The sequence below is a fragment of the Cebus imitator genome, unplaced genomic scaffold (assembly GCF_001604975.1).
Source record: "Cebus imitator isolate Cc_AM_T3 unplaced genomic scaffold, Cebus_imitator-1.0 Scaffold248, whole genome shotgun sequence".
In the NCBI taxonomy this organism is placed as follows: Eukaryota; Metazoa; Chordata; class Mammalia; order Primates; family Cebidae; genus Cebus; species Cebus imitator.
In genome coordinates, this window is record NW_016107563.1 from 311,744 (window position 1) to 339,029 (window position 27,286).

At 39.1% G+C, this 27,286-nt stretch overlaps 1 protein-coding gene across 1 annotated transcript in view; it reads left to right on the forward strand.

The window, feature by feature from the left end:
• Positions 1-27,286, forward strand: part of PKHD1 (PKHD1 ciliary IPT domain containing fibrocystin/polyductin) — a 364,705-nt gene that overhangs the window by 193,210 nt on the left and 144,209 nt on the right. The window contains exons 37-42 of the mRNA XM_037727929.1: positions 3,239-3,449; positions 3,871-4,028; positions 6,346-6,537; positions 14,542-14,667; positions 17,033-17,089; positions 17,338-17,468. Of these exons, the coding sequence (XP_037583857.1) occupies positions 3,239-3,449; positions 3,871-4,028; positions 6,346-6,537; positions 14,542-14,667; positions 17,033-17,089; positions 17,338-17,468 (875 nt within the window). The remainder of the gene's footprint in view (positions 1-3,238; positions 3,450-3,870; positions 4,029-6,345; positions 6,538-14,541; positions 14,668-17,032; positions 17,090-17,337; positions 17,469-27,286) is intronic.

Here is a 27,286-nt window from a genome sequence, read left to right on the forward strand (position 1 = left end):
CGCGGGGCAAAGCAGCGGCGCTGGCCGGCACAGCCGTGCTGGCTGAAACAGCTGCGCTGGCCACCGTGGAGCTCCTCTTCCTGGGAATTTCCTAGTCTGTGGGCAATAAAAATGCGGCATCCACTCACCCTCTGCGCTTTCACTGGGAGCAGCAATCCTGAGCTGTTCCTAAACGGCCATCTTGGATCCTCCCAGGCTTTCATTTAAAACCCCAGGGTGTGGGAGTGTGCTGTGTCCCATGATGAAATGTGGCAACTCTCTCTATGCTGCTCAGAGTCCCACCTGACCAACTGGACACCAAGGTGTCGGGGTGCTTGTTTCTCCATTTCATTTGTGATTGTATGCATTCAGCATGTATTTATAGAACATTTATTATATGCTAGACAATGTAAAAGGCATTGATGCTGTGGTGGTGAACAAACATAGGTATGGTTTCTGCTGTTGTGTTTAGTGGGGGAGACAAATTCTAAGTACAAAAATAGAGGCCAAATTGCAGTTGTGTTAAGTGTGAGAAAAAAGACAGCCATGGTGATAGGACAGATTATGGTACAGGGTTTACCTACTCAGCAAGTCTTGGAGGCTTCTTTCAAGATTAAACTCCAAAGAATGCAGTAGAGTGAGTGGGTGAGGGAATCTCAAGGGGTGCAGCATCAGGTAACAAAGCCATCTGGAAATGTCCTCCAAATCCTTCCCTCGCGTTCAGTCATGGGTCCTTGTGGTCAGGAGAGAGGGCCTATATCTGAGATTTACCCCATATCTTCTCTGTCATCTTCTTTTCTCCCACCTGTTTCTTTGTGCGAACTTCTTCCCCCACACAAAGCAGCTCAAATAAATGGCCCCAAAACTACCCAGCCATGCTTGGGCATATCTAAATTCCAGAGGTACATACAGATTTTGCTGAAGGAAGGATCTCATTGATCACTACAAGGTTGTAGGAGGAAGTGAAGATCAAGTGTTTTCTGAAATTCACTGAAAAGATGGGGCTTGAATCGTGCTTTAAAAGGATGAGGAGAAAGAAGCAAGGAAACGGGTGGAAAGGACAAAATTGACAAAGGATTAGAGGCAGGATGACTCTATTAAATGAGAAGTGGTAAAAAGACTGGGCGTCCTGTAACAGAATTTATTAAGAAATCAGAGACCATAAAGTGGCGTCACATTATGGAGAATCTTTAAAGTTGAGCAGGAAATTTGAGACTTTGTTACTGTTGTGGAAAAATACTGCAGGTTAATGGACAAAGAAGAGATGTAATTAAAATAACTTAGCAAAAAATTATTTTTAAAAAAGAAAAAGAGGAATGCTTAAAAGAATAAAGCTGTTTGCAGAGGGTCTAGCTCAGATAATTATAAGATGATAGTAGCTCATCCAAATGTCAATATCTACTATGTAGCTAGAAATATGAGGTTAACACTCATTAAACATCCAGGCTTGATGTTTTAACCACGTACATAGAGATGTTATTTTTGCAGTGAGAGAGAATTAAGTCATAAGATAGTTTTACTGTTTTCTAGAGGCCCTTTCAATATTTAAAAGGCTGTAACTGTTTGCTAATAGTTAAAAAATATACTTCAAAGATTCCTGTGATTTTTCATCCTTTCAGACTTGACCATTATTTATAGGAGTAATTAGATGAGATAGACCTTTGTCATCTCTACTCTTGGTTCTGCCATCTGTAACTTGCAATGTTGATAGGCACATAGCAGGTGTTTGTTGCATGTTGACTGACAATTGTGAACATCGATCACAGGGTCTGACAGCATTTGTCTTTAATAAACATTTTTCTATGCTTGGTAGAGATTTTTCTATGTAGACATACAAGAACGGATTATAAAAATTCACAAAGATATGCATATACATATAAATAAATTTTATTTAATTTTATTGCTTCCAAAGGTTAAGATATACAAACAAGGAATAAAATTAAAATTTCATTTTGGGATGATTTATGTCTTAATTTTCACCTGCCCTATAATTAGAAATTTTGAACTGTACATTTTTTTAAGATAAAATTATTGCCCAAGTAAACTTCAGAAATTACAACATTAACCCAGAGACCTTTGTAAGCCTAGAACAACATTATTGGTACAAGTGCCTACACACAGAGAGACACATAAATAAAGAGGGAAGTTTAAAATAATTTGAAAATGATTTATTGTCAGCCACCTCTGTAGTTAGAGATTCAAGTATTATTACTTTACTTCAGTACAACAAGGGAGGACAGTAACTTGCTGTGGGCTAAGGTAAATTATGATCTATGGCAAAAGAGGAAGGAAATGTACTATGGAGAGAGAAAGGAGTTGGGAGTAAGCCATGTGTTTTCTGAAGTATTCCGATAATGCCTTGAAAAAAATCTGTGTCTTGACCCTTGCTGGAAAAGACTAGAATAAACTGAGAGACAGATGACCTTCTTGAATCTTTGATGAGTAAACATTAGTATGCTAGTATAGGGATGGTCAGGTGGGCATGCTGGAGTTTAATACAAACAAAGATAATCAGAATCACAAGTTCTCCTTCAACTTCACTTAGTAGACCCATGTAAGACAGATCTAGTTTTTAGAGTTTGAAGGGATCATTTAATACACCAAGACTTATGACAACTATTAAGAGATAATTTTGATTTTCCCATTTATTTATGTTATTTGTGAAGTCTTCATATTGGAAATTAGTTATGGAGGTCTACATCAGGAAGTCTAATAGCCACTTGTTTTGATTTGGAATAAAAAAGAGGTAGTAAAATTTTATCCTCAAACACAGTGTGACACAGAAAAGGAAGAGAAAGGACTAACATACACTTAGGGTCTATTATGTGGTAAGATCCAAGCTAGATGTTTCATAGATATTGTTTCATTGAATCTTTCTAAAACCCTATAATAGAACACCCTGCTACTTCTGTTTTTGACTGAGGAAACTGAAGCCCACTCATCAAGTTTATTACCCAAAGGAACAGGGTTAGAATATGACAAGACCGTGATTCAAATGTAGGTTTAATCTGACCACAATTCTTGTGCTTTTTACACCTTGCTATTCTCTATTCTGGATTACTTTTATTGACCTCTTGTTACAGGTAAAAAAAAACTAGTATCAAACAAAATAAAACTAACATAAAACAAATTGGTACTTATCTATCCTGAAGCTTGCTTTTACAGGTCTTATTTTATGGGATTCTTTGGCTAAATAACATCACAGGGTTTTAAAATTAATGATTAAATTATCTGAACAACTTTTCCTTGGCTGCTTTAGGTTCACTACCAAAAGTAATTGTCACCCATCTTCGAGTAGCTGCTCATGCCCGAGACACAGTGTTGGCTTTAGAAGATGCTGTGGACTGGCACCCTGGAGATGAAGCTGTCATCATCAGTGGAACCAGTGTTGAAGGTGCCAGACCAGTGGAAGAGATTGTCATTGTAGAAACTGTGCAGGATACAGACCTCTATCTTAAGTCACCTTTGAGGTACTGAGTGCCAGCTTGGCTAAGTTGACATGGAAGAAGATGAGATCTTAACTGTGTTGAGGTCTATTTGAAAGACCCGAAAACATTTGTATTGGGGTCTTTCAATGATATATTTCTTCTGCATTAAACAATGTTAGACATTTTGACAAGAAAATTAAAAAGCTTGAAATGTTTTAAAGATTTAGACTTTGTAAGTTAGTTTGTCTTGTGAGTCTCTAGAACTTCTTCTGCCTTACACAAATGATCAGCATAGTTTCTAATTTTCATGCACTTGTGTCTATAGTTCACTATTTGGCATTTGAGTTTCTAAAGAAACATGAATAGATCCCCAAAGGAAGAATTAGGTTAATCTCGTGGTTTATTATTCCTAGTAACATTTGGAGTGATGTCCTCAGTTCTGTCATCCTCTTTTTTCCCCCAGGTATTCTTACAACTTGACAGAGAATTGGGTGGCTGGAGAGCACCATATTTTAAAGGCCACTGTGGCTCTGCTCAGCAGGAGTATTACCATACAAGGAAATCTCACTAATGAGAGGGAGAAGCTGCTTGTTTCATGCCAGGAGGCCAATGCTCCAGAAGGTAGAAGAGTATTTTGTTGGAAAGTCCAGTGAGCAAAAAGGAGTATTCTTACTGTCTGATGATAGATGGCCTTGCTATGGTTGACCTCTTTTAAAGTAGAATAAGCCCTTAACCTTTGGATGCCCATAATTTTCTGTAGTTTTCAGAATGCTCTTGATTAATTGTCATTTCATCCTCCCCCCTGCCCCACCGCCCAACAACCTTGTGAAAAAGATAGACACAAGACAAAAGAAATAATGCATTATTTATCTGGGGAAAATATTTCTATTAAAGAACTAAATCTGAAGACTTGAATTACATTTCTCGATTTGATGTTATAATTCCAATTCACTTCTGAGATTCTCAGGAAAACCATAATGCCAGAGTTACAGGCTCAGGCAGCACATTCTTACTATTAGACTTGTAGGACTCCCCCATCCCCTTTTCAGGGTTTGTTTTCTGAGTGAACTACCACACACTTTAGGTAAGTGGTGGAAAAAGTCAATTTATCTTCTAGGAGAATAGCAGGCACTGAATCACACTGATGTGCCTATTAAACATCTATTTCAGGGATGGTTAGTTTAGTAGGTTATGTTTTGGTTTCCCAGGCTGTAGATTATGAGGCTTTCACATGTTGTGAAGACTTCATTTGTCAAATTTGGTCCAGGATGGTGTGGGTGTCAAGGATGACTTCCAGGCATGAGCTCTGGATGGATGATGAGGCTATTTACTGGGATGGGAAGAGAAGCAGTTTTGGGGTGGGAGAGCGGCGATTGTGAGTTTAATTTTGTACACATCGTAACTGAGATGCCAGGCCAGCAACTGTGTAGAGATGTCTGGTAATGTGTGGAGCCTGGAAGAAAGGTCAAGGCTGGAGTTAAAGATTTAAGTTGTGTCTAAATATAGGTGGATGGGAGTATAATGTAACCATGTGGTTGAGTGTGGGGAGCTGTTAGAAGTAGAGAGGGACTTTGCCCTCACCTCGCTCCCTACAACTCATCTACTCACAAATGTGTCATTCTGAAAAGAATGTTTAGGTAACAGTGGGTTCACTTCCATCAACTGCCAACTTTATCCATTCTGCAGAATTGGGATCTAAATTCTATTTAAACTTTTTTGGTATTCTGAGATCATATTTTGACAACCATTGCATTTGATCATGTTGCCAGTGAGACCATGCTTTTAGGTTTAAGCCATTATATATACTTTAGCTCCAAATGAACAACATCTTTGATTTAATTACAAATTGTAAATGTAACTACAGTAGTCTCAAAATAAGCCATTCCTTTTCTGTGTGGGACTGGAGTGTGGAACAAGGTGGCTGAATTTAATAATACCAGGTCTGGCCACTTGGAAATGTTACGGATTGCTGGCACAAATAATCAAATTGTGATAAGGCATACAAATATAAATATCTCTTCATTCACTTCTTCTCTGGGTGTTAGCAAATGACTGGATTGTGAAATTTACCGTGGTATGATGCAGTGTTTTATATTATTGGTGCTTCTTTGGATCATTAACATGAATAATCTTGATTGTTCAGTTGGAGAGATGATTTCTTCTCCAGATCAGTTTACACCACCAAATGACATGTATCAACAGAAGGTGCCGTGGATCCTGAGGTCACAACATTTTGGTAGCAATAGTAGTTGTGTGTGTTAGGTCTAGGTAGCTTGCTGTCTTCCCTAGCATTCATAGTTGTGTGTGTTAGTTCAGGTGGTCGCTGTCCTCACTAGCATTTGTTGTTGTGTGTGTTAGGTTCAGGTTGCTGCTGTTCTCACTAGCGGCACAGCTGGAGAAGTAGGTGTTGGTGCAGGAGCTGTTCAGTTGTTTATTGGAAGTCCCTTGACATTTCTGTAGTAGTGTTATTGCTAAGTCCCCAAACCATAAAACAGCACAGTAATGGGGAAACCTCATTGGACAGCTTAAGATTAAAAAGTGCTGTGATTACATTCAGTGATCACATGTCTTTCCTACAGTTATCAACCACAAGAAGGTCATTTTATTGCACATTTCCTCCAGAGGATCTTTTGGATTGAAATAAGCATCTATTTAGGTTGGGTCTGTGGGGTATAGTCTGACTCTGTGACAGTAATTAAGGTGATTGATTTGGGAGTTTCTAGAAAAAATAGGGTGAAGCAACATCATGTCCTGGTTATTGGATCTTTTAATTAATAATCTATAGAGGAGAATCAAAGAAAAGAGGAAATAAGATTATTAAATGAAATAAACAATAATGGTTTTTCCTTGGTGCAAACAGTACCTGTTAAACTAGGAGATTTGTCTAGAAGCATGTTCTACATCCTTTAGGTTCTCTGGACTTTATTTTGTGTTTCAGGTCATTTGCAGCACTGTTTGTACTCCATGAGTGAGAAGACTCTGGGATCCAGGTATATGGGAGCCAGAGTCATTGTTCAGTCCTTCCCAGAAGAGCCCAGTCGGGTCCAGTTGAAGGGAGTGCAGTTAAGAGTCTTGGGGCAAGCCTTCCATAAGCATCTGAGCTCACTGATTCTGGTGGGCACCATGAGAGGTAAGGGGGTCCAGACCTAGGCCCTTCTCCTGTTTCTTTCTTCCATGTTTAAGGCACTACCTGCAGGGGGCAATGATAGATGATATGTGGGATTTGAGGAATTTAGAGATGGATAATTATTATATTCTAGGTCTCTGGTTCCCAAACTTTAGTATGCCCAAACAAATCACTTGTGGAGCTTATTGAAATTCAGAGTTATAAACCTTAGCTCAACAAATTCTGGTCTAAGTTAGGTTTAGGAATGTGTATTTTATTTTATTTTTTGAGACGGAGTCTCACATTGTCATCCAGGCTAAAGTGCAGTAGCATGATCCTGGCTCACTGCAACCTCTGCCTCTCAGATTCAAGCGCTTCTTTTTCCTCAGCTTCCTGACTTGCTGGGATTACAGGTGTGAACCATTGTGCCTGGCTAATTTTTTTCTTTTTTGTATTTTTAGTAGAGATAGGGTTTCACCGTGTTGGCCAGGAGGTCTCAAACTCCTGACCTCATGATCTGACTGCCTTGGTCTTCCAAAGTGGTGGGATTACAGGCATGAGCCACTGCGCCCAGTCAGGAAAGTGTATTTTAAATAAGCAAACCTTATGATTCTGAAACAGGCAGTCCAAGGAGTATACTTTGAGAACTATCACGCTAAGTACAGCACAATTTGTGTTTTGAATTCTCTCTCTACCATTTACTAGCTTTGTAACTACAGGGGAAGTGGCATTAAATTATCAACACTGTGGAAGTCCAGGTACTTTTATGTAAAGTTGTCCTAACTCAGAGGAATCTTTTGCCTGGGGAAATGAGGAGGAATGGCTGGAACCCAGGTGATTTTCCTGGGAATGAGGGGCAGATATATGTGCAGACCTTGGCCAGAAATGAAGACATAAGAAGGGAATAGGAAACATCAAAATCAGAATCAAAAAAAGAGAATATGACCCGATGCACTGATAAATGTTCTAAAATCAAAGTTGAATGTAGGAACATCCAGGGCAAAACTCATTACCAAAAGCCGATATGCAGAGAATCACAGAGTGAGGGTGCAGATGCCAGGTAGTGAGGACAGCAGCTCCATTTCTGAGTGATCCTCCCTGTTCACCAGCACTTTCAACACCCAGGCATTCAAGCTTTGTCTTCTTAAAAGAGGCAGTGCCCTGGAGGTTCAGAGGTTGATGCCTGACAAAGGACATCAGGGCATACTTTGTGGTTCAGGTGACCCTTGAGAGACACTAGGATTCTAACAGGTAATGGCAGAGTAATCCTTGAGGTCATTGAGGGCAGGATTCTGACTAGCCAAAAGCAACATTTTCCATCATTTCAAATTATCTGCATGCTAAGGAAGTCTACTTATTCTAATACTTCCAATCTCTTTTTTATTTATTTGAGTCATTTTGGGGAATGGCTCCTCATATTGCCTCTCCCCTAGTGCTTTGGATCGATTAGTATCTTTATTCCCTTCTCTCTGGTTCTTTGCTCAGCTGTTTATAGTACTGCAGAATATTTGACATGGGTCAGTCCAGTAAAAAAGAGGGTAGCAGTCACAAATAAGTTATCAATTGAACGTAATCCAAGCCCTTCCTTGATCAAATTTTACCTAACCTTCCTCTCCCACCTGTGTTCTAATCAGAGTAGCTGCACATTTATCTATTTTATAGATATGTTATATTTTAGGTTTTATTTGGAAAAGAGCTCAGTACTTAAAAAAGAAAAGTTTGAAGATTACTGCGTTAATACATTATTGCCTATAAAGCCCTGTTAAAATGCAGAGGCTAGAAACTTTTGGAATGCTCTTCAAGGACTCTTTTATCATCTAACACCCTCATGTCCTATGTGGCCAATTACAATTACTCAGTGTGGAAGCTGCTTTTTGTGTAGCCCTTATGAGTGGAATACTGGGATTGGTGAAACTTTAAAATGTATTGTGCAACATTTACCTATGTAATAAACCTGCACATCCTGCACATATATCCTAGGAACTTTAAATTAAAAATTTTTAAAAAATACTGTTCAAAGATCCCAATGCCTTCTTTTTTTTTGGGTCAAATGGAATTTGAAGTTCTTGCCCATGCCTATGTCATGAATGGTATTACCTAGGGTTTATTCTAGGGTTTTTATGACGTTAGGCCTCATGTTTAAATCTTTAATCTGTCTAGAGTTAATTTTTGTGTAAGGTGTAAGGAAGGGATCCAGTTTCAGCTTTCTGCATATGACTAGTCAGTTTTCCCAACACCATTTAAACAGGTAATCCTTTCCCTATTGCTTGTTTTTGTCAGGTTTGTCAAAGATCAGATGGTTGTAGTTGTGAGGCATTCTTTCTGAGGCCTCTGTTCTGTTCCACTGATCTATATCTCTGTTTTGGCACCAGTACCATGCTGTTTAGAGTATGATAGCCTTGTAATATAGTTTGAATATAATCATCAGGTAGCATGATACCTCCAGCATTTTTTTTTTTCTTTTTCTGTTGTTGTTGTTGTTTTTTGCTTAGTATTGTCTTGGCTATGCAGGCTCTTTTTTGGTTCCACATGAAATTTAAGATGGTTTTTTCCAATTCTGTGAAGAAGTCATTGGTAACTTGATGGGGATAGCATTGAATGTATAAATTACTTTGGGCAGTATGGCCATTTTCACGATATTGATTTTTCCTAACCATGAATGTGGAATGTTTTTCCATATATTTGTGTTCTCTTTCATTTCCTTGAGCAATGGTTTGTAGTTCTCCTTGAAGAGGCCCTTCATATCCCTTGTTAATTGTATACCTAGGTTTTTTATTCTCTTGGTAGCAATTGTGAATGGGAGTTCACTCATGATTTGGCTCTCTGTCTATTATTGGTGTATAGAAATGCTTGCAATTTTTGCCATTGATTTTGTATCCTGAGACTTTGCTGAAGTTGCTTATCAGTTTAAGGAGATTTGGGGCTGAGATGATGGGGTTTTCTAAATATACAATCATGTCATCTGCAAACAGGGACAGTTTGATGTCCTCTCTTCCTATTTGAATATCCTTTATTTCTTTCTGTTGCCTAATGGCCCTAGCCAGAACTTCCAATACTCTGTTGAATAGGAGTGGTGAGAGAGGGCATCCTTGTCTGGTGCCAGAATTCAAAGGGAATGCTTTCAGCTTTTGCCCATTGAGTATGATATATTGGCTGTGGGTTTCTCATAAATAGGTCTTATTTTATTTTGAGATACAATCAATCGATAACTAGTTTATTGAGAGTTTTTAGCATAAAGGGCTGTTGAATTTTGTCGAGGCTTTCTCTGCATCTATTGAGATAATCATATGGCTTTTGTCTTTGGTTCTGTTTATGTGATAAATTACATTTATAGATTTGTGGATGTTGAACCAGCCTTGCATCCCTGGGAAGAAGCCAACTTGATTGTGATGAATAGCTGTTGGATTTGGTCTGTCAAGATTTTTGCATCAGTGTTCATTATGGATATTGGCATTAAATTTTCTTTTTTAGTTGTGTCTCTGCCAGGTTTTGGTATCAGAATGATGGTGGTCTCATAAAATGAGTTAGGGAGGAGTCCCTCTTTTTGTATTGTTTGGAATAGTTTCAGAAGGAATGGTACCAGCTCCTTTTTGTACCTCTGGTAGAATTTGGCTGTGAACCTGTCTGGTCCTGGACTTTTTTTGATTGGTAGGCTATCAATTGTTGTCTCAACTTCAGCCCTTGTTATTGGTCTATTCAGGAATTCAACTTCTTCCTGGTTTAGTATTGGGAGGGTGTAAGTGTTCAGGAATTTATCAATTTCTTCTAGATTTACTAGTTTATTTGCTTAGAGGTATTTGTAGTAATCTCTGATGGTAGTTTGTATTTTTGTATGATTGGTGGTGATATCCCCTTTATAATTTTTTATTGCATCTATTTGAATCTTCTCTCTTTTCTTTTTTATTAGTCTGGCTAGCATTCTATCTATTTTGTTGATCTTTTCAAAAAACCCATCTCTTGGATTTATTGATTTTTTGAAGGGTTTTTTGTGTCTCTCTCTCCTTCAGTTCTTCTTTGATCTTAGTTATTTCTTGCCTTTTGCTAGCATTTGAGTTTGTTTGAGCTCCTCTCGTTTTTTTAATCATGATGTTAGAATGTCAATTTTATATCTTTCCTCACTTCTCATGTGGGCATTTAGTGCTATAAATTTTCCTCTAGACACTGCTTTAAGTGTGTCCCAGCGATTCTGGTATGTTGTGTCTTCATTCTCATTGCTTTTGAAGAGCATCTTTATTTCTGCCTTCATTTCATTATTTGTCCATTTGTCATTCAGGAGCAGGTGCTTAGTTTCCATGTAATTGTGTGGTCTTGAGTGAGCTTCTTAATCCTGAGTTCTAATTTGATTGCACTGTGGTCGGAGAGACTGTTTGTTGTGGTTTCCCTTCTTTGCATTTACTGAGGAGTGTTTTACTTCCAATTATGTAGTCAATTTTAGAATAAGTGTGATACGGTGCTGAGAAGAATGTATATTCTGTGGTTTTGGGGTGGAGAGTTCTGTAGATGTCTATTAGGTCCGCTTGGTCCAGATCTGAGTTCAAGTCCTGGATACCCTTGTTAATTTTCTGTCTGGTTGATCTGTCTAGTATTGATAGTGGGATGTTAAAGTCTCCCACTATTATTGCGTGGGAGCCTAAGTCTCTTTGTAGGTCATTACGAACTTGCTTTATGTGTCTGAGTGCTCCTGTATTGGATGCATATATATTTAGGATAGTTAGGTTTTCTTGTTGCATTAATCCCTTTACCATTATGAAATGCCTTCTTTTGTCTCTTTTGATCTTTGTTAGTTTAAAGTCTGTTTTATCTGAGACTAGGATTGCAACCCCTGCTTGTTTTTACTCTCCATCTGCTTGGGAAATCTTCCTCTATCCCTTTATTTTGAACCTATGTGTATCCTTGCATGTGAGATGGGTCTCCTGAATGGGTGTTGACTTTTAATCCAATTTGCCAGTCTGTGCCTTTTGATTGCGGCATTTAGCCCATTTGCATTTAAGGTTAATGTTGTTATGAGTGAATCTGATCCTGCCATTTTGATTCTAGCTGTTTGTTTTGCCTGTTAGTTGATGCAGTTTCATCATAGTGTTATGGTCTTTACAGTTTGGTATGTTTTTGAAGTGGCTCGTACTGGTTGTTCCTTTCCATGTTTAGTGCTTCCTTCAGGAGCTCTTGTAAGGCAGGCCTAGTAATGATGAAATCTCTCAGCAGTTGCTTGTCTGTAAAGGACTTTATTTCTCCTTCGCTTATGAAGCCTAGTTTGGCTGGCTATGAAATTTTGGGTTGAAAATTATTATTATTTTTTAGGATGTTGAATATTGGCCTCCACTCTCTTCTGGCTTGTAGGGTTTCTGTCAAGAGATTGCTGTGAGTGTGCTGGGCTTCCCTTTGTGGGTAACTTGGCTTTTCTCTCTGTCTGCCCTTAGCATTTTTTCCTTCATTTCAACCCCGGTGAATCAGATGATTATGTGCCTTGGGGTTGCTCTTCTTGAGGAATACCTTTGTGGTGTTCTCTGTATTTCCTGTATTTGAATGTTGGCCTGCCTTGCTAGATTGGGGAAGGTCTCCTGGATAATATCCTGAAGAGTGTTCTCCAATTTGGTTTTGTTCTCCCCATCGCTTTCAGGCACACCAATCAAACATAGATTGGTTCTTTTCACATAATCCTGTATGTCTTGGGGGCTTGTTCACTTCTTTTCACTCTTTTTTTCTTGCCTTCTCATTTTATTTCATTGAGTTGATCTTTAGTCTCTGATATCCTTTCTTCTGCTTGATCGAATTGGCTATTGAAACTTGTAAATGCATCACGAAGTTCTCAGGCTGTGTTTTTCAACTCCATCATGTCGTTTATGTTCTTCTCCATTCTGATTATTCTTGTTAGCATTTCATCTAACCTATTTTCAATGTTCTTACTTTCCTTGAATGGGTTAGAACATGCTCCTTTAGCTTGCAGAAGTTTGTTATTACCCACCTTGTGAAGCCTGCTTCTGTCAATTCGTCACACTCATTCTCCATCAAGTTTTGTTCCCTTGCTGGTGAGGGGTTGTAATCCATTGGAGAAGAGGCATTTTCACTTTTGGCAATTTTAGCCTTTTTGCACTGGTTCCTTCCCACCTTCATGGATTTATCTACCTTTGGTCTTTGAAGTTGGTGAGTTTGGGTTGCGTTTCGGAGTGGATATCCTTTTTGTTGATGTTGAAGTTGTTTCTTTCTGTTTGTTAGTTTTTCTTCTAACAGTCAGGCCCCTCTGCTGCAGGTTTACTGGAGTTTGCTGGAGGTACACTCCAGACTATGCTTGCCTGAGAATAACCTACAGGGGCTGCAGAACAGCAAAGATTGCTGCCTGTTCCTTCCTTTGGTAGCTTCATCCCAAAACAGTATCTGCCAGATGTCAGCCAGACCTCTCCTGTATGACGTGTCTCCCAGTTAGGATACATGGAGGATCAGGGAGCCACTGGAGGAGGCAGCCTGTCCCTTAATGGAGCTCAAGCACTGTGCTGGGGGGTCCATTGCTTCCTTCAGGGCTGCTGGGCAGGTGTGTTTAAGCCTGCTGAAGCAGAACCCACAACTGCCCCTTTTCCCAGGAGCTCTGTTTTAGGAAGGTGGGGGCTTTGTAAGTCCCTGACAGGCTGCTGTCTTTTTTTTTCTGAGATGACCTGCCCAGCAAGAAGAGAATCTACTTGACAGTCTGCCTGCAGAGGTCTCTCTGAGCTGCTGTGCTGGGCTCTGCCCAGCTGCTGTGTAAACTTTCAGGGGCTTTGTTTATGCAGGCATTGTTGAAACCACCTAATGAAGCCTCAGCAATGGCAGGCATCCATCCCCCCACTAAGCTTGAACATCCCAGGTGGAGCTCAGGCTGCTGTGCTGGCTGCGAGAGTTTCAAGCCAGTGGATTTTAGCTTGGCATTGTAGGCACCAGAGGTAGTCTCCTTGTCTGTGGGTCATATAGACCGTTCAAAAAGCACAGTATCTGAGCCAGAGTGCTGGAAAAGTCCCTAATGGCTTCCTTTGGCTTGGAGAGTGAGTTCTCTGGCCCCTTGTGCCTCTTGGGTGAGGCAGTGCCCCATCCTGCTTTGGCTTGGGGACTATTTCCACTGTCTAACTAGTGCCAATGAGATGAACCTGATACCTCAGTTGGAAATGTGGAGATCACTGGTCTTCTGGTGCACTCTCACTGGGACCTACAGACTGGAGCTGTTCCTATTCAGCCATCTTGACGGAAGTTGAATTTTTACTATTTTAATATCAATTTCCTCCATCAGAATGCAAATATACAAATGCAGAGCTTACTTAGTTTTGTTCATCTTCATGTTTCCAGCACAGTGCAATGCACTATTCCTGAAACATATAGTTGATACTCAGTAATATATATTCATTGACTCATCTAGGCCTCATAACCAGATTTGGGGATCATAGAATATACCTATGGAGCCCATATAATGATTTTTTTCTGTCAATTTTTTTTTTAGCATAGTAGAGGATAGCTTCTTTTTTAGTTTTATAAACCTATGCAGTTCAAATGTGAGAGTCATGATTCTCAGGCCAAACTTTGGCCTTGCTTTCAGTTAGGAATAAGAGTCTCTGGCTATCTTGGGCCAAGAATATTATTGCCTGATAAATTATAAATATAAATTCACAGCTTCAGTTTTCAAAGATCAGGGTTGGCCTATAAGCAGTGCTCTTCACATTATCCATAACTTCTCATCTGCTATATTTTGATGAGAGCTGATACCAAAATGATGGCCAGTTGGAAATCTTGACAGCTATGAGTTCTTTTATTGTTTAGACATATTTTGTCTTTCTCAGTCTGTTTGTTTTTTTCTAACCCTTGATTGTTGAATTTTACCCTTTTTATTGTTGAGGGCCATTGGCTTGAGTTACCCATTTTCTTGATGTGATTGCTGCTTCTAACTTCCTATCTCCTGAGTTTCATTATTATATGGGAGAATGTCTTTAGCTGTAGTGTAGCTTGCTTTAAATATGGTCAACAGAATCTCAGGAGCCATTTCTAATTTTTACTTTACTCTTTCCTATTTAGAGTCTTTCATACAGGGCTGCACAGTGTGGAACTCCTTCAGTAGAGGCCTCAGCATGTGTAGGACCTTGGGCCTGAAGGTGGACAGTAACGTATTCTACAATATTTTAGGTCATGCACTGCTGGTTGGTAAGTAAAACAAGTTTGTTTAATTTCTGCATTCTTAAATAGGACACAGTTTTTCACAATGAATTCTCCTGAAATTTCTAATTCCCAATTTATAAAAATATTAGCCTTATGATTGTTAGAAAAGAAATACCTAACAGAGATGATGGGGCAATGGATGCAGCAAACCACCACCATGGCACGTGTGTACCTATGTAACAAACTTGCGCAATCTGCACATGTACCCCAGAACTTAAAGTATAATAAATTTTTAAAAACCAACAAACAAAAAACAAAACAAAACAAAAGAAGTTAAAAAAAAATAAAGAAATGGGCTATAGTAAAATATTCTAAGTTTAAATTTAGTCATCACTGATTGGCTTACTAAACTTCACCTATGGGATACTGATCTTTTAAAGGTTTATTCCGGTTAATCAGTATAAAATGGGAAGTTTTAAAGCTTACTACCAGGAATTTTCACAATAATTCTAAGTCACATACATATGTTTTTGTATAGTCTTACAGATTGTCAAACTTGGATGTCAGTCAAGGATTTAAAAATCTGGAATTCTCTTCTTAATAGAATTCAAGCTCCTGTTGCTTGCTGAAGAAACCCATATTTCAGAATCTTCAACTCATCACTTGTATCTACTTCTGTTTCCTAACGTTCATTCCCCTTGCAGAACTAAAAATTATTCTTAAAAATCTCAAATTGCATCATATTACTTCTCTCTTTTGAGTTTCTTACTGCTTTAAAAATAGAATTTGAAACTCTTAACCAGACTTAACAGATCCCTTCAGTGATTTTTTGTCTCTGTTAACCTCTGTAAAAAACCAACAGAGTTTGTTCTTTTTCTCTTCCTCTGTACTCTAGTGACACTAAAATGTTTTATTTTAGTTCCTTCCAAAGAGCACACTTTTTCCTTTCTTGGTGTCTTTGCACAAGCTCTCTGGCTCTGTTCATGCCACTTACTCTCCTCCTTCAAGATCCCCTCTTCCAGACAAGTTCCTGTTTAAGCTCTTTAAGCATCAATCTTTACTTCTTAATTTAAAATGATATACCACATTTCTGGTCATCTGATTAATGTCTTTTTACCACCAAATTTCTTGAGGACATTGTCTCCTGAACACTTAGCATATTAACTAGTGCATTGTAGACCTATTAGTTGAAAGAAATGAATTAAGGAACAAAAGGTCTCTAGTTTTATCAGAATAAAAAAGTAAATCAGAGGTTTTCATTGCAAGTGGGAATGTAACTGTATTTGTTAAATACTGTTTGATATTTACTTCTATAATGTCATCAGTGGAAAAATGTCTGTTTCATTTAAGAACAATCTATTGAGATAACAGCTATAAAAGTTCTATAAAAGTATGTAAGATGGAAACTGTCTAGTGAGAAAATATGAATCAGATACATTTGCTTTAAAACACACTGTAGCTCTAAAAGATAAAAAACTAAGGGCAACTGAGGTGATCAGGTGCAGAAAAATCTTTTGATTAGAAAAGGATAGCCATAGGGAAGTCAACTAACAGATGTAGGATTGACTTTGTTTTTTTCTGTTTGTCCATGCGAGGGAAGAGGTGAAACATCAAGGAGAAATTGAGAGAGGTATCCTAACAGTATTACCTTAGCAGAAAACAATTATGTGGAATAGATATTAACTACACAAGGAAGAAAATCTGTAGGAGGAATTTAGCCTTTAGTGCTTGAATGTTTTGAATTATAAGCTTTTGACAGCTATTCTATTACAAGTGAGGGAATTGAAATTTTTGTTTATTAATGTGTTGTAGGTAAAGCACTCAATCTCACGCATAACAAATGTGCCATCCCAGACCAAGGAAATGACACAAGAAAGCTTCTTTACTTAAAGACTTTGTAGTGAAGAGTTCTTTGGGGCTGCTGTTTATTGATAGCACTTAAGTGACTGATTTCTCTATGTAGTGTGGACCATGCTTTCTCTTCTATTCCAACCTCAGTGGTTTGGGTGTGAAGGTCCTAGGCATTATCCATCCTGTTCCTCCAGGACATTTCAGACCTTCCAAAGGAAGATGGGGGAATGCAGATAGCAGGTGGCCAGTTCGAACAGCTAGGAATGGGGTTGGCGTTGACACAGGATATGCGACACTTAACAGTGGAGACAGTCCCACTTACACACCTCTTAAGAAGTAAAACAAATCTGTTTTTCTGTTCTTTCTATTTAAAATGAACTTCTGATTGCTGATACTCTAGAACTGAAGAGCTCATAAGATCTGTATCTCTTTCCCTGGTTTACAGATAAAAACACAAAAACAAAACAACACACACCCAAAGAAAAAGTAATGTTGCAGCATCTCTTGTTTTCCAGAGTGGCATAAAATATGCTCAAGTAACAGGGTCTTTTGTTCTCAGGGACATGCATGGAGATGAGACATATCTCTTGGGAGGCAATTGGTGGAAGGAAAGATGGTAAATATGTAAACTAATTTTAAATCTATTACAGTGTATTTAAAATTGTCATATATTTTATAGACAAGCCTGGTGGCAAACTATTAGGTCTCTTAAGTTTATTGAGCGTTCTAAGTATTTTATAAATATATATACATATATATGAAATACGCTATGTTAACTCTGATGTGTATTAGTAGAATCAAGAGTGTTGAGTTGTGTGAATTTTAATAATGTTTTTGGATCCTCTGGGTTTGTTTAAACATTAGACTGGTCGGGACATGGAAATACAATAAGAAACAACATAATCATCCGGGTTTCTGGTGCTGAGGGACTCTCCAATCCTGAAATGTTGACACCATCTGGCATCTATATCCGCAGTCCCACGAATGTTATAGAGGTAAGATCTTCAGCTCCACCAGGAAGGCCAGAACCAGGAGGGCATAAAGTTCATTCTAAATCAGGGGTGTCCTGTCTTTTGGCTTCCCTGGGCCACATTGGAAGAAGAGTTGTCTTAGACCAAACATAAAATGCACTGCTGATAACACTAATGATAGCTGATGAGCTAAAAAAAAATTGCAAAAAAATCTCCTAATATGTTAAGAAAGTTGATGAATTTGCATTGGGCCACATTCAAAGCCATCTTGGGCTGCATGTGACCTGTGAGCTGCGGGTTGGACAAACTTGCTCCAAAAGTTCGTTGAGGTGGTAGCGTTAGTGGTGGTGTGGTATGAAATGTTTACTTGCTGCACATTAGTATTAAGAAATTAATTTAAATTTTGCATTAAACAAGTGCTTTAGGATAAATGTAAGTATTCCTCTCAGGATCCCTGGAAACACTTTTTTGAAGCAATATGTAATGGAGCAAACAAAGTAGATATTGATCATTCCCTGGTCATTTAGATAATGCAAACTAAAATATCTTCCTGAACTATCCACTGTGGGTGCTGATTTTTGTCTCTCTTGATTCCAATCCCCATTTCTTATTGAACCGTCACTATCTCGCTATGTTAATGTGGCCGTATTTTGTTCTTTAAGAGTGTTCAGAACTGAGTTATGAGATGTGTCAGGTCATGTCAGATTTTAGGAGGATGAAGTACACTTCAATGACCTTGATTTTTAAAATCTCATTATTTAGTATAACTTAACATTGGTTTCTCTTGGTAAATTTCTGTCTAAACATTTAAGAAATTAATTTTTCTGGGGACAGTTTAGCTGTAGACCTGTGAGTGAAGAAGTGCCTCAGTGTAGTGGCAGGCCATTTCGTTTCACCTTTGCTAATTATTTTATCCCATGGATCATCTATGAAAGGAGTTAAGGGCCTCACTCTTCCAGGAAACTCCTCTGAGCATCCACTTTGTCATGACAATTATACCGAGTTTCTGAGGAAATCAGAGAATGAGCTTTGTTCTCACTGATCATGTGTTTTTAATTATCTTCAGCTGAATAACCTCTAATAAAAGTAGTGGTTATCTCTTCAACCTTCCTTAGATTCTTAATTCTGTTTCTTCCAAGCACAGCACTTACATACCATTTTAGGTGCCCAATGGGAGCGGCTAATATGCCAGGAAGCAGAGAAAGCAGAATTGCACGGATTGTAGGAACCCAGACCCCAGACCTAGGACAGCTGGAGCTGCATTTAACTTCTTGGCCACTATTGGCTAAAAATCCTAATGCTAATTAAGATTTTTTTTTAAACTTTTAGTTTTAAAATAATTCCAGACTTACAAGAAGCTACATAAATAAAAGAGAATTCCTGTGTGCACTTTCTATGCCTGCAAGATTTTGGGCTTAAGAAACCATGTTTTTCTGTACTTTTCTGGGAAGCATATTGTTGACAACATCAAATGCCTACAGGAAAGCAAACCATCAGGGTCGCCCAGCTCACCCTGCTGTGTGAAGCTGGAATGTCCTTGTCTCACTGGGTAGTATGTGGTCTGCTGGACAGGTGTGCTTGCCACTGGCTGACAGGAAGAAGGGCTGAGCTGGCTGCAGGTGCGGAGAACCAGAGGGTAATCTGAAAAGCTGTGGGTTGCGTGAGCCTTTGCAAAATGGCCCGTAGAACAATACCCAGTCAGCAATAGAAAAATTGAGTCCACAACGAGCTACTTGCTCTCCCTCCAGTGCTTTCCATTTCCCTTCATTTATCTTCTTACTCTGGTGTCCACTGAACAAAATTAGAAAGAAATACAATGTGTATGTTTTGAGAATGGAGTTTTAGGTTAAACTGGTAAAGTAGATTCATTAGATATATTCCTGACATATTCATCCTTGGTGACCTTAAAGTTCAAATTCTCTTTTCGTTAGATTTTAGACACTAGCACAATGTCTAAAACATGGTAGTTGCTCAAAAATGTATTTAATATAATGAATGAATGAATGTAGGCATAAATCTATGACCAAATGATATGGGGGAAGAAAATAGGAAAGTAAAGAACAAGTTCCAAAGTTCTAAAGTTATTTTGATGGCTGAAAAATAAGTTTAGTCAGTGGAAGCATTTAGATTCTGTTGGGCTGTCAGCATTAAATCTTGCAAAGCCTAGTCCAGTTTTTCAGTTGTGCCATTGGCTTTCTGTTATTCAGTGTTTTTTGTATTCTGTTGTCTGGGATGTGCCATTACTTAAAGACATAGGTGACAACTGGGCATATGTGAAAAAAACCTGTGTTCCCTAAGCTGATTTCAAACTCTTGGTCTAAAGTGATCTCCTGACTTTAGCTTCTCAAAGTATTGGGATTACAGGTGTAAGCCAACAGGCTTGGCCAAATTAGTGTTTATTGTGTCCTGTATGGATGATATACAAAGTACTTTGAAAAACATATTTTAGAAATATACCTGTATTCCAAAGGGATAATAAGGAGGCGTTCACAATAAGAAGGTGTGTGTGTATGTGTGTGCACGTATTTGGGTGTATGTGTACAATATGTGAAGCAAAGAGATCTGAGAGAAAACTGTGATTAATTAGGATTTTTCTTTGTTATTTTTAACTTTTAATTTTAAAATAATTTCAGACTTACGAGAAGCTGCGTCAGTAAAAGACAATTCCTATGTGCCCTTCATCTAGCTTCCTCCAATGATAACATAACCATAACCATAGTCATGGAGCTGAATTAAGGCCAGGACATTGACACTGGTATGAGAATATTAATTAAACAAATGCATTTATTTAGACTTGAAGAAGATGGTCTAATCTTCATGTTTGGGTAACCAACTCTGAAAGCCTAAACTCTCTCTCCCCACATACCTGAGTCTGACCTTGAAATCTCTGACCAGGCAGGTAGGTAGGCAGGAAAAATGATTCTTAAGTCTGTGCAATGGTTTGTAGTTTTATATTATTCCCAAATTGCCCTGTCACAGAGCCGAGACCAAACTCTCAGTCACAATGTAAAGAATTCACCTGGGTTTGCAGTCAGTCACCTTTGCAGTTCGCTTACCTTCAACCTGGCATAGTGCAGATAAATTTCAAGTGTGATATTCCTTTTTAGTTTTTATAGCCACAGGTGATATGCTTGTTTTCCTGCCCAGCCTGCAGAGCTGAGATGAGTCCAGGGCAGTTTCACTGAGAAGCAAAACCTGGGCTTTGTACCTTCTTGCCAGTGAGGACTCATGAGTGGTATGCACTTGAGTCTTTAGGGGCCTTGTGGCATTCCCTGGTACGCTTTTAAATAGTCCTTTGCCATGCTTTCCAAAAGCAAGTTGATGGTGGTTCTTTCAAGCATCACCTGTAGCTTCCTAGAGCACTCCATGCCCAGGCTGTCTTCCCCCAGGAACTCCTGCACCGGAGTCGGACTCCTTTGATAGGAGCTCATTATCTGTCAAGAGGCTGCATCTTTCCAGAAGATATAACCTATGTGAACCTGTTTACATTCCCTCTGGCTGGGAAGTCTTTGCTTTCAGACAGCTAGGGACTGTTCACTTCCAGAGCTCAGAGTCTCCCATGTTTATGCAGGTGTTGGACATTTCCTATGACCAGACTCCTGTTTAGGATAGTCCGTGGAAAAGCTCTGAAGAAGAGCCCTTTGGAGACATGCATTTAATTTAAGGAGAATTTGTTCTGGTTTGTGAATCAATTTTGTAAGGAATTCTGTATTTAAAGGCCCAACCTCAGTTCCCAAGCTTTCCTTACTCAATAGGTAATGCATATTTAAGAGCTGCCTGAAGGGTTAACTCACTTTTTTTTTCTAGTGACTATAGATGTACACCTCAAGGAGCTGGCTTACTTGGGCAGTTAATTTCTCTCTGGAATTTCTCTTGCTTGAATGTCCATGATACATTGACTTCTGCAAAGAATTGATTTCCACACAAAATTCCCTGCTTGCCTTAAACCCTTCCCCGCAAGCTGCCAGCTGCCTGCATAAATATGTGGTTTTTCCTCATGAATCATTTGTAGCATACACAATTGGAATTGAGAGTAAGAAGGGCCAGGAAGCAATGTGATCTGACTGTTCAAGTGCTTTTTTTGTAAGAAAAGTGAGCCTTATCAGCTAACAGAGGAACAAAGTTGCAATCTCCTGCCCACCTTTAAATGCACTTGGAAAACGTTCACATGTGATCACCCAGATGTGCCGTAAATGCTAATGGCACTGGGACAGATAATTCAACAAACCCATTTATTCATGAAAAACACATGCTTTTTGAGCATCTGTGCTGGCAAAGGTGATGAATAAGGATGCAGTCCTTGGAATATATATTTTGAAATGTAAGAACCTTTTCTTTCCTCTTAAGATCTTGGTAATGAAATCACATTTCCTTGGTAATGAAATAGAGCTGTGTGGACAAGTGAGATGATCACTTTTAGCCTCTAGTCCACATTTCTCATTGTATACTTGCAGACAAGCTGGGTGTTTAAGAAGCCCCCTTCTCTGACTCTCGGTTCTTATATACCTCTGACATTTCCCAAGGCTCATGGGTATAGAGAGACACACCTAGGGAAGATGGAGTTTCACTTCACTGGGGAAGGTTTGTGTTGTGTAATTATGACTGAGAACAACAGCTGTAGTATTTCTTTGTGTATCTACAAGGGGTGAAGAGATATATTGGGCACTTGTATTTGCCAGCTAATAGACAGTGATTCTTCTTGAGGCCAAGAAGCATGAGTGCATACTCTGTTTTCTAGCAGAAGAGAAAAATTGAGATAATTGATTTAATGCTAATAAATGTTTTTTTCTGGGAATGCCTGATGCCATACCTGATTGTTTATATGATATGAATAGTTTCCTAGTAAAGACTATCAAAGCATTCTAAATGTAATTATGTTTTTGTATTTAGGTTTGTCTTTTCATCAAAATTTGGAGATGGGATATTGGAAAATGGGTGTGGGTCATTTTGCTAATATGTGACTCCAGTGTAGACTTATAGACCAAGGTTTCTCAATGATGATATTGACATTTTGAACGGGGTAATTCCTTGTTGTCGGGGCTATCCTCTGTATAACAGCAGCCCTGGTGTCTATGCACTGAGTACCAGTAGCCCCCTTCTCTCTTATCCATCCTCCAAGTTGTTACAATGAAAAATGTGTCCAGACATTGTTAAATGTTCCCCAGGGAACAAAGTCATCCCTGATTGACAACAACCGCTCTAGACTAGGCCACTGTAAGACCATTGAAGTCTTAGAAATGGCCCTCGTTCTTTGAAGTCATGTTAGCCTCTTCAATAGTGATTCATCTTAATATTCAATGATATCCAAAAGCCACTTTTGATGAGTACCATGTGGTAGGTGGGGCACGTGATTAGAATTCTAAGTGCTTTTAGGAAATTGAAGAATTGCTCAGACTCCAAAATAATGAAGGCAGGAGAGAGTGGGCCAATTAGTTCACAAAGGAACAAAACATCTTGTAACTAAATGAAAAATGAGGAAGGAATGGCTATTTACAAATACCCAGGGTAAGAGAACATTTGGGACCCACAGTGCATAGAAGCCAGAACTAAGTAAACAGCCTGGGGCGATTGTGTTGGCATGTGCTGGCCTCCCTGACCAGGTCCTGGCTGTTGCCTGCTGGTCAGGCTTCCAGTGTCAGGGTGAACTCTGGCCCTGACTTACACTTCCCCCAAAACTGAAGGCCTCCAGGGGTTGAGGCATTCGTTCTTTCTCTTACGCAAGGCAGGGAGTTGAGCATTATTGGGTTAAGAGCAATCTGTTTCAGTTTTCTCCCCCATATTGTCTTTGCTTGGCTGAATATGTGTGTGTGTGTGTGTGTGTGTGTGTGTGTGTGTGTGTTCCTTGTGGAACATGTGGTACATTCAGGAAGGAATAGGGTCTTTAAGTTCTCTTCCCGTTGGGGGTGCCACTATATCATGACTGCCAGTGGATTAGCCAGGTTCAGGGAGTTACCTTTAATAATATCTAAAGTTGTCCTTTCATGTGGAAATTAAGATCAATAGAAATATTAGTGTAGAATGACTGAAACCATGGGATGAAATGAGTTTACTCAGTCTAAGGATAAAGTCACAGAGAATAGCTATAAGCAAAAAGGTATGGAGTCCTCACTTTCGATCCATCCTTACTGAGAATGTAGTAAAACTCCCTGAGCTGTGTGAAAGACCCGTGCAAGACCCTGTCCTTGGATAGGTCAGAACTTCCTCATTAAATCCTCTTGTCTGCATCCAGTCCATATCCCTACTGTCTGCATTGACAATAGAAGACAATCGCAGATAATCAGTCTTTTCATCTTCATTGCTCAAAATTCCTGTGTCAGAAGCCGGTCCTCATCAACATGTCTGAGCCTTGATAACACTGGATCTCCATAATGCTGAAATTTCAGAAACCCCACCTCCTTAAATGTACTCTTCAAAATGTCATGTCTTCTTCCTGACTACTCTTGGGAAATGTCCCACACCCCTACCCATGTATCTTTCTGTGCACTCTAAGCTGTGCATGCTTTCTTCCCCATGCGGTAAGAATGAGAAGGAGTTTATATTCTCTGGATTTGGGGTGTGGAAAGAGCAACTCCTTAATTAAATCTGACCTGCAAAATGCTCTCCAGGTTTGGAGAAACCAAACACTACCCCCAGTGTCTTATATTTTGATATATAGCAATATCAAACGCTACTTCTGGTGCTTTCAGGATTAATTCACTTTTTTTTTTTTTTTTTTTTTGTGACAATAGATGCACACCTTTAGGAGCTGGCATAGTTGGATGGTTAATTTCTCTCTGGAATTTCCCTTGCTTGAATGTCCATGTTACATTGACTTCTGCAAAGGATGTTGTTCAATTTGCTGTCTCTACTATTGGGGAGGCCACAGAAAATGCCTCTTCTGCCCATGACCTAGTGACAAGATTCTGCTTTGTACTCCCTTGTTTATGTTTCTTCACTTACACCCTATTATTGGGCATCCTGCCTTTGAGTCCTACCTTCATTTCTCTACTCTAGTCCCTAACTTTTCCAGGCTTGGACTTGGATGGAGCTGACTCTGACAACTATTTGCTCTGTGACTTTGGGAAAGTTACTCAACACCTCTGAGTGTCAGTTTCTTTGCTATGAAATTGCAATAATAATACAAAACTCATAAAACTATTGTAAAAATAAATGAGACTCTAGAATCTAGTGCCTGGACTGTAGCACCTTCTCTATAGATTTTTCAGTATGACTATTATTATTCTGCTCCATCATAACTTAAAAAGTAAGTACTTCTAAGGAAAAGAAAAAGTTCAACATAAATGTAACTTGCACTGAGCTGGGCAATGTTTTTGCTGGGTATCTAGCAATGGTATATTAGACAAAGATTGTTAGATACTCTGATTTAGTAGCGGGGTCATGAGGAAGGGATGAGGGACAGTATTCTGATATTCTAGGTCTCTATCCACTTTCAGTTTTCAGCAGTCACTTCCATTTGCAGTGGGTTTCCAAAGCAACTCATGGGAAAAAAAAATCTCCAGGAAATAGTTTTTCTAGTGTCTCTCTCCTCTTTGAACATCTCCTAGGACCCTTAGTAACTCTTAGCATTACTCTCTCAATCACCTCTAGAGAAGTAGTTCTCAAAATGGGCTCAAAATATCACCTGCAGCAGACCTATCTGAGTACCCTGTGATGCCCAAGAGTAGCAAATACTGTCCCTCATCCCTTCCTCATCACCTTACTACTAAATCAGAATATCTAAGAATCTTTGTCTCATATACCTCCAGGTGAAGGTTGCTGGATAAAATACAGCATATCCAGTCAAATTTAAATTTCAGATAGTGTTTGGGACATACTTATACTAAAACATTTTATTTTTATCTGAAACTTGAACCTCACTGGACATTCTGTGTTTTTATTTGCTAAATATGACAACTCTACTAGGGTGCACACTAAAGTTTAAGAAACTGTTCCTAGGGGATGCTCACAGTGTGGTCCCCACTGAGACCCACATAGAGGGCTTCACTGAAGTATTGTTTTTTAAAGACAGACATTAAATATCTTGTTGAGTGTCGCAGTCCTTATGACTCCCCATTCCCTTTTCTGTGACCCTGCTGCCAGTGTTCAGAAAGAGCTCTCAAAACCCCATAGTTTGTGTTCCCTGGATTAAGTGACTTCTAGAGAGGACACTCCAGGCATTCTTTGTCTTACACCAGCAGGCCATGAAAAACCCCCAGGTGATCAGGGATGAATCATGTGGGAGCCTTGGAGACTAAATACATGTAGCACAAGCCTTACGTCTGAGCAGCCTGTTCGTTAACTTCTGTTCTCCAGGAAGACATGGGCATCTTGGCTCTGGACAGCCACGCAGGCTGAGAGAGGTCACATGAACACATAGGAATTATTCCCACAACTTGATCAATTAGTCCTTCATTTCTCCCACTAATAGCATCACTGCAGTGTAGCAGCCTGATAGGGCCTCTAATTTTTCTCAAAGTTTTTTCTCCCTGATATGGTAAAGAGAGGGCTTGGGATCCTTGAGATGTGAGAGTGTGACACTGAGAGAACTCAGATGTGATTCAGGAAAGGAGAAATAGAAACTTACATAGAAGAGCCAACATGTCATTTACATCATTGCCTGTAGTTGAGGTTGCAAATTCAAATACTGCAGAGACTAGAAAGGCATCATAAATGAGTGAAACAAGAGGGTGAGGACTGTGGAAAAATGATCCATTACCAAGAAGGCAGGCCCTTCTTATCTTCAGCTGGCCAGTGGCTACCTGATACGATTTTGGGCTCAGAAAAGCTGAAAATCTGAATTTTTGTAGTAAGCCTATTGGTTCAAACACATGGGAAACAAAAAAATGTAAGCATTGAGTAGTCCAAAAAAACAAACAAACAAAAAAAAAAAACCCAGCATTTGTGTACCTTTAGGAAGTTGGTTTTCTATTCTGGCTTAACAATATATTACGTATGGATAAACATATTGTAGGTACTCCACTGAATTTATAAAGATAACCTCATTCTGTTCAGCTTGATCAGAATTAGATCCCCAAACTTATATGGTCCAATAGAGAGAAGTCAGATTTTATATGAACACATAAAATACATTATTTAGATAGTAAGACCTATAAAGAAATATTAAGATAACTTAATAGTGTAATCAGGACAAAAGCACTTTGAAGAGATTTGAGCTGTATTTGAACTCAGTCACTTTGTCTTGGAACTAAGGTCCAATCATGTGGCCTTCAGCCTGTAGACAAATCATTGATTTGTTCAAAGAACCAGAGAGACATATTGTGTAGGCTTGACTTCAAGGTACACCTTTGCCTTGGAGAGCAACCATATACTCTTGAATTCACAAAACAGTAGAATCTTATCACAGGGAGGGAAGCACTACACACTGGGGTCAGTTGGTGGGAAATAGGGGAGGGACAGTGGGGGGTGGGGAACTGGGGAGAGATAGCAAGGGGAGAGATGCCAGATGTAGGTGATGGGAAGGAAGGCAGCAAATCACACTGCCACGTGTGTATCTATGCAACAATCTTGCATGTTCTTCACATGTACCCCAAAACCTAAAATGCAATAAAATAAATGGGAAAAAATAAAATAAAATAAAAAAAGAGAGAATCTTAGATGTTATAAGTAAACTTCTCACTGTGGTATCTCAGAAGGAGGCTTGAACATGAGATACCAGTTATTAAGATGGGAAAATTGCATCTAGTTGATCTGGTTGGAGGAAGAAGAATGATAATATTTTTATTAGCTTATTCTCACATTGCTATAAAGAAATACCTGAGGCTGTGTAACTTATAAAGAAAAGCGGTTTAATTGGCTTATGGTTCTTCAGACCATACAGGAAACACGGAACATCAACTTCTGGG